The 10,814-nt window shown below is 44.5% G+C and overlaps 2 protein-coding genes across 2 annotated transcripts in view; both read right to left on the reverse strand.

The window, feature by feature from the left end:
* SIFR (SIFamide receptor) overlaps window positions 1–10,814 on the reverse strand; it is a 67,061-nt gene that overhangs the window by 20,549 nt on the left and 35,698 nt on the right. The window contains exon 2 of the mRNA XM_018023965.2: window positions 7,671–7,770. Within this exon, the coding sequence (XP_017879454.1) occupies window positions 7,671–7,770 (100 nt within the window). The remainder of the gene's footprint in view (window positions 1–7,670; window positions 7,771–10,814) is intronic.
* Window positions 930–3,555, reverse strand: LOC108624568 (uncharacterized). Its single transcript, XM_018023966.2, has 2 exons — window positions 3,449–3,555; window positions 930–1,424 (listed from the first exon to the last, which is right to left on the reverse strand). Exons 1-2 carry the CDS (start codon window positions 3,458–3,460, stop codon window positions 1,185–1,187), a joined length of 252 nt encoding a protein of 83 aa, XP_017879455.1. The 5' UTR covers window positions 3,461–3,555; the 3' UTR covers window positions 930–1,184.

The raw sequence follows: 10,814 nt of genomic DNA on the forward strand, positions 1-10,814 counted from the left end.
GTCCTACGGTCACAGCTACAGCTGGTACCACCCTGGGTCCGTCTACCTTTACGGGTGAATTTAGGATGCTTCACAGGATGATTCACCGGCTTCACTTGGGTATCTCCGATGGCGCAAGGCAAATTATTTTGTACGATACTTAAATAAATCAACTTTGACAAAATACGTAACGCGACGGATCTCACATTTCCCTTCGCCGGTAATTTACAAACACGCGGTCTGTTTTACGTCGGTTGTAAAATCCGCGGTTGGCAAACAATCGCTCGGATTCGCCTGCGGAGAGAATGGAGACGGACGGGAGACAGTCTCGTCGGAACTGACGAAGTTTACTGGGTTGGCTCCACGAAAAGATGGGTCGGGGGTGGTCGTAAAACGGAGGGTGGATGCTCGAAGGGCAGATTGATGCGAGAACAGACGCGCCTACGATCGAGTAGCCTCGTTTATACGCTTGTATCAGCAGCGTCCGTGTGTTCGCGCGTATCTAACGGGAATAAGGGACATCGTTACACGTGTATTGCTTTATCGCCGGATGCGCTATCGAGGGTGAACGCTCGACGAACGTTTTCGACGAGATTTACTTGCGGCATTACTCTGCTCCTCTGCTGACGAATTCGTACACAGCTCATACTGAAGCTGCTTTCAGTATGAAACAACTATAAAACTGTTCAAAGGAGAATAAAGAAGACCGTTCATCTTTTTTTTTTAAATAAAATTTTATTCAACTTTCATATGACCGAAGGGGAAGGTGGCCGGAATGATGGTGCAAATGATTGAGATGCGAATATCCGAATTGCAACGATGATCTCAGCCGCGAATGGGGAATCGCCGAAAAGGAAAGAGACTAGCTGGTGTCGGTTCGGACGCCGGCCGTCAGACCTGCGCCGGGGACAATGCCAGGTGGTTCCGAAAAGTCGACGGACGTCTCGTCTCCGTACCTGGAGTCGGCCACGAGTGAATGACCATCTCTTGTCTCCATCGATCCTGGCTGTGCTTTCCGTTCCATCCTCGAGCTATGGTCTTTCCTTTCCTTCGTTTTTCTTCAATTTCGTCATTCTTATACCGCTTTTTTTTTCGTGGGAACGAATTAGAGGGGAGGATGTGTCTTTGTGTATGCGTGTTTTCTAAGGGGGGAGGGGGTTGGTCTCGTCGTGACGCGGGTAGTAAAGGATAAAGTCAGCTGTCGTTTAATGCAAACCATGCGCGGAGAGGACGGGGAGGGCGGCATGCGTCAGGTAGGTTTTGGTGACGATGGGAGCGCTGTGAATGGCGGGTGCAACGGGTTGAGCGATCACGTGAGCTGGAGCTGGGGCAGCGTGGGCAACCACCAACGGAGCGGTGATTGGGCCGACTCCATGGTCGAGAACGATGCCGGTGAGACCACCGGGAGCGGCGACGGCGACGGCCAGGATGGCGCAGAGAACAGCCTGTGGGAAAACGTCACGTGCAATTCTTGGCTCTCACACCCTCTTTTAACCTCTCCATCCCCGTCGATTCCGCCCCGTCTTCGATCCCCATCCCACCCTATCCCCTCGGTTCTTATCTTCTTTGTACATAATCGTCGTAGCGTGTAGTCGTACCGTCGTATCTCATCGTCTTTGGTCCTGTCGTTCAGGGCAGACAATGCCGGGCCGCGCGATTTTCCCACGAGAACGTTAATCTTCCGGCGATTACGGTCTTACTAGTGGAAACGAAGCGAACGCTTTGATCGTGTTAGTCTAGATCCGACGCGGCTATTTGCTTACGACGGTCCTTGGACCGTTTAATATGATGAAATATGAATAAAGGAAGGACGGGACTCGTTTCTATTAAGTGGCGGATAGCTCGACGCCCGTACGTTCGCGAATAATTCCCTTAGAATGATTCACGAGACGTGAAGTTGTTTGAACCCCTCATTACGAACCGTAGCCTGAAGTTATTAGAAGTATATCGTTGTAGGCGGATTTGCAGTGCCGCGTTACTTTAGGAAAGAGCATGGGAAACCGTCCTGTCAGTACAATCGCATTATCAAGTGTCGTGGATACGAGCACAGCACGCGACCGGCGAACAGAGCTCACGCGAGATTATGAAAAAGGGAGCGAGGCGTCCGCGGCGCGAGTTCGCATTCCACATTATCCCTCACCGCGTTCGACCAGTTGGCTAACAATGTGCATGCTCCAGTGGTTTGCGTTCGCTCGCGGAGATTTTTGCGGCCGGACGGAAACACCGCCGCTCGCCGTGCCGTCCGTTCAAGTGAACGTGCCACGTTGTGCTACACACGGAAAGGTCACGGCGCGGCGCGGCACGCCGTGCTACGTAGGTGCCACCGCACGATTTTTATCGATCGGAGAAGACGTGGAGCGAAGTGAACGGAGGAATTTTCTTCAAAGCGTTACGATCCGATTGTTTACGCGGTCGCCGATCCGAACGTGGCTAATATGCAAATTGGAATCGCGTTCGCTGATTCATGAATGACAAATCCCGTCTTCGAAGGGAGAACAAAAACAATGGTTGGTATGTCCCGAGGAGGGTGGAAATGATTTTCAGTGGGAAATATTAGATATACGAACAGATTATGCAATTATAAAATTGAATTTACAGAATTTGTGAATGTTGCAAGTAACATTTAAATCTGAATATCAAAAGGTGGATATACAAGTTTCAATGTTTATCTAAAATTTTTAAACTAATTCAATGTTTCTAAAAATCTGGAATGACCTTAGTGGAATCGTATGTCACTCTACTGGAATTATAATGATTTTATTATAGGCAAGCATGCTAGAATACTAAGTACATGAGAGAAATAATCAAAGGATTAGAAGGAACTATAAGCTCGTTTGTACTGCAGTTGCAAACATCATTTTTTAAAAAAAACTATTTTCAAAGAACGTCTCTATTATTGATAACGTGTTCTATGTAATGTTAAATAAATACTTATATTGTATTACTACCAGGAGAAAGAAATCTGATGTAGAAAGGAGAAAATGATTAGAAGGAGCTATAAGCTCGTTGGAACGGCTGACGCAAAAGGCCACGCAAATTACATTACGTATTGGAAAACCGGGTTTTCACTGATTTCTAAATTAGTCAAGTGTAATAAATATAGTAAGTGCCCCAAATTCTGTTCATGTTGCAGATTCCTACTCACTCGCTTGAAATTGCACATAAAATGATAGAAAAAAAAACAAAAAAACAGTGAGTATTATTAGTGATATGAACAGAAATTGGAACGTTCACTATACTTGAATTGTATTATTGGCACGTAGACCGAACAAAAGGGTAGAAGAAAGCTAGAGGCTTATTCAAACAAAGCAGGCTTCGAATGTTACTTTTATTTTAGGACACTTGCACGACTGTCTTATCTGTCCACGTAACAACCCGTCCGTCTGTATTAAAATCGTAGAGGTATAGAACGAAACGATTGAACGTACCGGCGTAAGAACGTATAAATAATAATAAATATTCTTCTTACCAACTTGAACATGTTGATTGGGTTGTGGGTTGCTGGTTTACTTCTTGCAAGTAACTAAGCTTATGCTGGATGCACTGGTCGACGGTCCTTTTATACAAAAGTCTATTTTAAAAAATCGCTGTAAATTTGATCACGTGGCCCGCCGTTCGACCGTCTGACGTTATACCGAGGCCTATTGAATCAGCCGATCTGTGAATCGAGGTGGGGTGCCGTTCGGCCAATCAACCGTGGATTTCTGCTCTAAACGACGACACGGTGGCCAATCGCGGGTTTTCAACCCCTGCCGGCCACGGGGAACTGGGTTAAGAAACTCCGCGTGTGGAAACGCAAAACGATCGCCTGCGTAAACAATATGCGTGTGTGGGTCACCTACACATCCAAGGGTCGGGGTAAGTGCAGACGAGCGAGCAAATGCGCGCGTTCCAGATAGAAACTCATTTCGTAAAGAAAAAAAAATTCGGAGAGAAAAAATCGCGATCAAGGCTCCGTCGGCTAGTCGCGTAGGAGGAGCGAAGCGTCTCCTTGACGATCGGCTAGGAATCCTTCCAGATTCTTCGGGGTCGACTCGTGGGAATGGCTTAAGATTAAGTTTTATGCATGCGCCGGAGTATAGCTTTAGAACTATTTATCGGTGATTCAGATTTCGCAAATAGTGGAAGGAATCGTTGGGCGAAACCAGATCCGTTGGGATCGATGGATGTCCAAGTGAAATCGATAATTCGATTTCGTGGATGAGGACGTTTGGGACCCTCCGAGGAGGGTTAATCGATTAATAAAGAGTGCTCATCGCTTTCTTAGAAGATAATAACAATTTGGTTACGGCAAAGGAAACGTTCACTCTTCTGCGGTGAGAAAATATCTCACGCCTAGTTAGAAATTGCTTAATCACCCCAGAAAGCATGACGAAGAAACGGATCATTCACGGTCACTTAAAACCATGGAGTCACATAATTCGCAACATAATGCAAAACCTAATCTACCTCCGTTCATGGAGCACATTGCCTGACACAAGGTCTAACCGGTTAAAGGAAAGTATTCCCTATCGAAACGCGTCGTATTCGAGGATACGTTCCAATTTCCGTTTTTCTCTCGATTGCTAAATACACGGTTTTATATATCGTGCCGTTGGACTATCGTCGACGCTGTTTTAATCAAGCATTTCAACCGGCGGATCGATCTATTTCCGAGTAAACAGAATTTGCAGCAATTAAAACCTAATTGAAACTTATTAAACGAATTTATGCTGTAAGTAATGATCGTTTCGGTTCGTTGTCCTGTCACCCTAAAAATGACAACCGTGTCAAGCGGTGTTATCGTTGGTTACGAGACGAGTGGTTGAGAATTATCAAACCGCTATCACGTAGTCGTGTAACCGCGGGTAATTCAGGCCGGATTATTCATTGTCTTTACGCCGCATTAGGTTCGGAGTCTCGAGAGTCGTGCAGCAAGTGTGCCGGGTATTGTGTGTCAACCTGACGGAAGTCTGCGTTCGATGGGCACGAAATGTAGAGCGGCGGCGAAATGGTCGGTTATCAGTATCAAATCTCGGAAATACGCAGCGGCGGATACACGATTATCCGCATGAATTAGAATTATATAAGTGCGCGGGGATTCAGGTAACAAATGATCAAGTTTCTTGCTGTTGCAATCATCGATCATCGTATTAAGTAAGATTGCAGAAACGATTTGTCTGTTAAAAATGAAAATTCATTGAAGGAAATACATCTTGTCATGGATTCGCGTTCTGAGACTTTCAGAAAATCCACGGATACACCATCCCTTTTACTGTCGCGTGTCCTCTTGGAAGAATCTTTTAAAACCGTTCTCGTAGAAAGACATCCATAACTTTGACTTTGGGGAGGAACAAGTCGTCCTCGGGAGTCCTTTCAAAAGGAGAGTCCCTCAAAATCAATTTCAGCCTCTGTTCACCGTTTCGAATTCGCCGTGGAAGCGGATTTGTCAGCGCGGAAGAAGGAAATCCGTGACGCTTTAGTGGATTTACGTAGGTCGATAGGTCAACTGCGACTTTTGCTTACGGTGTACGGGCGAGAACAGAACAGGAAGATGTATGTACTTCCGTGGTTGGCAGTTCCGCTGCGCAGGCGGGAAAACCGGCGAGAAACGAGCGAAAATAAAAAGGAGGGTTCGAAGAGGAACAAAGAGAGGAGGTGGATAGAGCAGGCGAGCGAGAGAGAGTAATGCATCGCAGGTCGAGGGTTGATCGAAGGCTAAGACAATCCCGAGTCACCCATCGTATTCCTATCGCCAGGCAATTTCGCCGAGATCGAACCCCTTTTCTTGAGGATCGTGTAAAACTATTTTACGGCGCCAGCCGGTTCGTCTAACGTGAAATTGATAGAAAATCATTTATCGTCCATATTCAGTTGCCTCCTCGGCTCTCGAGTTATTTCATCCCTGATAACTGACGTTCCTCGTGAAAATACCATGGATATTTCCTTTTGCGCAATTTATCCGACGACAGATTTAGCCCCCTACCATTCGTCTCCGCTATTAGCTCCGCTATTCACTTCTGAAATTGCATCGCCAGACTGCGGAATTTTATATACTTACACCCTTCCACAGTTCGAAACGTACTTATTAAATTGCACCCATCGATCGATCTTCCGATAATTCCTTATAATAAACAAAACTGATTGAAGAACGTTTATCATCGTTGTAAGTCGAGCAGTATTGGCCCGGCCAATTCGGAACGCTTGGACGCACTTTCGAACTTTTTTTCCCGTTGGGAAAATCTCGTTTGCGTATCGTCGCGTTTTCAAAGGGACAATTTCGACGACGTCGGCCGGGGTTCACGAACGATGCCAGAATTTCGGGATAAACGATGCCAAACGTTTCGTTTCGAGATGCAGAGAGCGCGGGGGAGGAACCGGCCGTTTGAAAAAAGAATTCCATTCGCGAGATGTCGGCCGTGCCTTTTGTCTGTTTCCCCCGGAGTTGGCAACAGGCCATTCAGACCGTGGAAAAGCGGCAGAAAGACCGCGGCAAGTGTCGCGTCGGATTTTATTTAAGAGAGATATTCCTATTAATTAGTGTTTCAATACAGATTAAAGGCGCTACATTAATTTTTCTCACGATTTAAACGACGTCTTTATCCCCCCCTTATAACAATTGCGGATACCATCGGTAGCGTAATTCGAAATAATTATATAAAATACAGACTGCGGTTGGCAAATCTAGTTCGACATATGCACTTGCTTCATGTTAGTTGTATAATATTGCAAATAGTGCAACTGGCTGTCGTAGCTTGCAATTTAATAATATTCTACCGGATACAAGTATAGATTCCGATTGTACATGAATGTTAATCAGATATTTCCTATTATCATTATTCCATCTCGATCTCGAGGTCGATTCATTACGAATGCCCCTCGCAGATCGCAGATTTACTTATGTGATAAATTTATTTCTGGAAAAATACAGATAGCACGTCGATTAATAAGGATACAGAAAGATTGACTAATGGATATAGAAGTTATATACTAAAATTATTTAAATAAGATTATTTCCTTTACTGATGAGCGTCTCGTCGATCATTTCGTTTCCTTATTATACTTATTACATTTTTTATGCAGAAAGGTTAGAAAAAAGTCTATTAAAGCGGAAATGAATTGAGAACAGGAGAGCATAGTGATTTTCTTAATCGCCTTGTTTAATAACTAGGACATTCTCTGTCCGAGGTCTCATTTTCTCAGCAAATAGCAAGTGCCTATTCGGCAGTTCGCGAGTTCTTATTATCATGTTAATGCGAACGGCTACGAGAAGCTAGAATGTCATAGCAGCGTAAAAGTGCGCCGCGCAGGGACAAACGCGTAGCGATAAACGTTGCATACACGCTGGGCACATCGCTATGTAGATGAGAAATAAATGTGTCAGGGAAGAATATGCGTTAATGACGCGTCGTGAGCGGACTTTTTGATTTCGCAACTCACGTAACGCCGCCGCCGCCGCCGCGTATCCGATTCAATTTCATTCCCACACCGCACCGGCTCGATAACTACGTCACGAACAATCGAAACCGATCATTAAATCATTGCGAGGAAAGATAATTGGTCGCCGCGGCAGTTGAGCGTCGATCCATGACTTCTCGATTTTGTTCAATAACTTCTTTTTTATATTCAGCGACTTTCAACTATTGTCACCGCGTGTTCCATTACGATCGTCAGCGAAATCATTGTTCGAAAGTTAAGCGTGCATAACGTACCTGTCTAAGGAAACCGCAACGAGGCTGTAGACCGAGGCTGCCACAGAAACGCCCTGTATATAAGCGACGGCTTTACACATGAACCATCCCAGGAACCATGCTGAAACACAAGTACATCGTTTATAGTTTGAAGTCAAACGACCGTCCAAACTTCCCCCAACGTGATTTCGTTTTTACAACATGATAAAGAGGAACGTTTATCGGTTCTGACGATTTTCTGCTTAATCTAACCCAGCGAATGGCTCCTGTTTCTCGTGCTGTAATTTTTTACGAGACTCAACGGAGCAAGATTTACAAAGTCAAAACTCGTGCGTCACGTATCGATATACATCGACCGTGTTGTTTAACGTTAATCGCTCGAAGAAACTGGTTTTGCAGATGCAAATGTGCAGCAGTTGAAACAGTTGCATAGCAATGAGTAGTATGCACCTGTGCTCGAACGGTGCAACATCATCTAGTAATTGTATCTCTTTTCAAAGCTTCTCCCATTGTTAATTTCCCCTTATTCGATTATGGCAAACGAGAAATTATACTTTCTTTCTTGGAGCTCTTAACGATATTTCTCTAACACGTAGCCTCGACGTGAGAGGATCTAATTAAAAATTTCATCCGTTTCCATAATATGCTTCACACCGTTTTCGTACCAAATTGCACGACCATAGAATTGTATTACAATTGAAACCGCCAACGATTATTGACGCAAGATTGCGTACTTTTAAGTTTATGGCATTTTAAATGCAAGTTAATGTAGTACCGAGTGCATTCAGAGAGTTATCGGTAGCTAAATCACTGCTCTTGAAGTTTTTGCAGCAACACAAACGTGAATAACTCGTCCAACGTGATAGCGTGCCTTAAGAAATGCAATGAGCCGAGGAATTATATAACTCAACAATTCTGGAATTAATAAGGAACGTACAAAAATGTCAGTGAAAAGATATCTAAGAAAAGATCCAATCATTATTTCCAAATGGTATTCAGCATAAAATCATCTTCATCCCTAAATCCCGTTTCCATCAATCATCATAATTTTTCCCATCGCGCCGCTATCTCTCCCCCATATTTTTGCACATCAAACTGCTATATCATTATCACGAAATTCGCCAGAGAGGCAATACGTAATCCGCACAGTGGCGTGCAGAAAGCGAGTTCCTTTTTCCCCCGAATCGCCTCGGTTCAGAGTGGCAAGTCCTTTCAGGCGGCGTCGACGCCAATTGTGTGGCCTTTTGGTGGCACCGCACCACGCCACGCCGACCTGGCACCGAAAGTATTGTGTGCGAAGTGAAGGGTAGGCGCGAGGCCGCATAGAAAGGAACTTCCCGTAGGCCGTAGATCAACCGTTGCGCGGGATAATTATTTATTCCACCGAACACGTAACCTGGCCGATAAGCACGCCGTATGCGTCAAAACCCACTGTCCTACGGAATAATAATCCACGTTTTGTCCATTTCGTTCTGTTTCGCGTCGCCCTGGAAAACGTTGCTCGCATATCGCTTTCTCTCTTCTCTTTATTTCACGCTCCTCCGATCAAGCATTTGTTCGGGGAAAGATATGGCACATGTCGCGTGAATATCTATATTCGAACACGGCGTACTTTTATTCCATCTTTTCGCATCTTGCAATTAATATTTGATCGTGAATGAAACTGCGATGACTAAAAAGGACTGGCTTCCTTTTTGGGTCAAATTAAATATGAATATTATACACGAAGTTGTGCTTGTCTTCACAATGGATAAGTAGAATAAGATATTTTATACTTAATTCTTAACGAAATATCAGTCCGTAAACTAGTTAACTGGATGACAATTAATAACGCGTGGGTGTATGATTGTACTTCGTCTTCCAGTTTTCAATTTTTCCACGAGAGGGTATTCTGGAGGAAAGGAGGAGCGAAGAAATATTAAGGAAGACGCGCATCAGCCGCGTACCAGCTATCCGTGAAAGCCCAATATCGACAGGCTCGAGTACATATCGAAGATGTCGCAGTCCCGTGCAGATCCAGTCTCGAGTAGCGCGTGCATCCGCCGCGGAACGGAGAATGAAGTCGGCTGAAAAGTTTCGCGAGAATCTGGCGAAATTCGTGGCCGCGGCCCCGTGTACACGCGTCCGTGTGCCGTCGTTCGTGTACGTGCAATCAATCGAGTCCCCGGCAACCTGACGTTCCGCAACTTTTCCACTGAATAAATCTGATGCCGGTGCGCGACGACGTAGTCCCGGAACCGTATCGAGGACCCCCGGAGCCATCCTCGCGTTGTTTTTCCACCGTTCATGAATTTCAAGCACGCCCCGCTATCCGTTTCTTCGCGAATGGAATCGTCCGGGCGATTTGAGAATCGTTTCCTAAAATCGTGTCCGCCGTTCGTTTTCCACGGATGATCGAACATGACAAACCGGTTTATTAAATGTGTTCTCAGACCCTTTAAAACGTATTACATTTCGATTTGGCAAACAATAAAGGAGAGATATTATAACGCGCGGACGAATAAATTCTTGCGTATTGACAATACAACAAGAAATATTTTTTGCAATTTTCACTACGCGATTTTTATAGAGTTCCTCATATTAAAACGCCGCAAGCAAAAATGCTCTATTTATCTATAAAAACTGATATTTCCAGGAAACGCGATAGAGCAATTTTGCTTCTGGATGTGTTTTCGGATTGCAAAGAATGAAACTGCGTGTACTCTTAAAAAAAGAAAATGGACAGGAAAGAGCTTATTTGTCTTGCTAATTTTTCAAACATATAATTTAACTTTTACGTTCACAGCTGAGAATGCATTTCGCGCATGCCCGTGCCGATTAACGCGCGATACTATCGGCTATTAAAATTAAATGCCGACTGTTAAAGGTGCAAGGAACCAAATAATGGGGCGAAGTCCGCGGCCACGGTTAGTTTACGAGATACAATCGCTGAATGCTGGTTATTACGACACGCGGTTTTAATCTCCACGCCGTCCGTTTTCTGCTCTATTATATAATAACATCGCGGTTAAATAATCAATCTTTATTTTAGTACATAAATTATTGTATCTGTTTCTAGCCATTCCTAAAAGAATTCAGTTACGAAATCAAAGAGAGAAAAATTCACTAATATGGGATCCTAGAAAAATAGACAATCTTTCATGAAGACAGACTATTGACGACGAG

This window comes from Ceratina calcarata, unplaced genomic scaffold, assembly GCF_001652005.2.
Source record: "Ceratina calcarata isolate Rehan_Ccalc_2016 unplaced genomic scaffold, ASM165200v1 scaffold316, whole genome shotgun sequence".
NCBI lineage: Eukaryota > Metazoa > Arthropoda > Insecta > Hymenoptera > Apidae > Ceratina > Ceratina calcarata.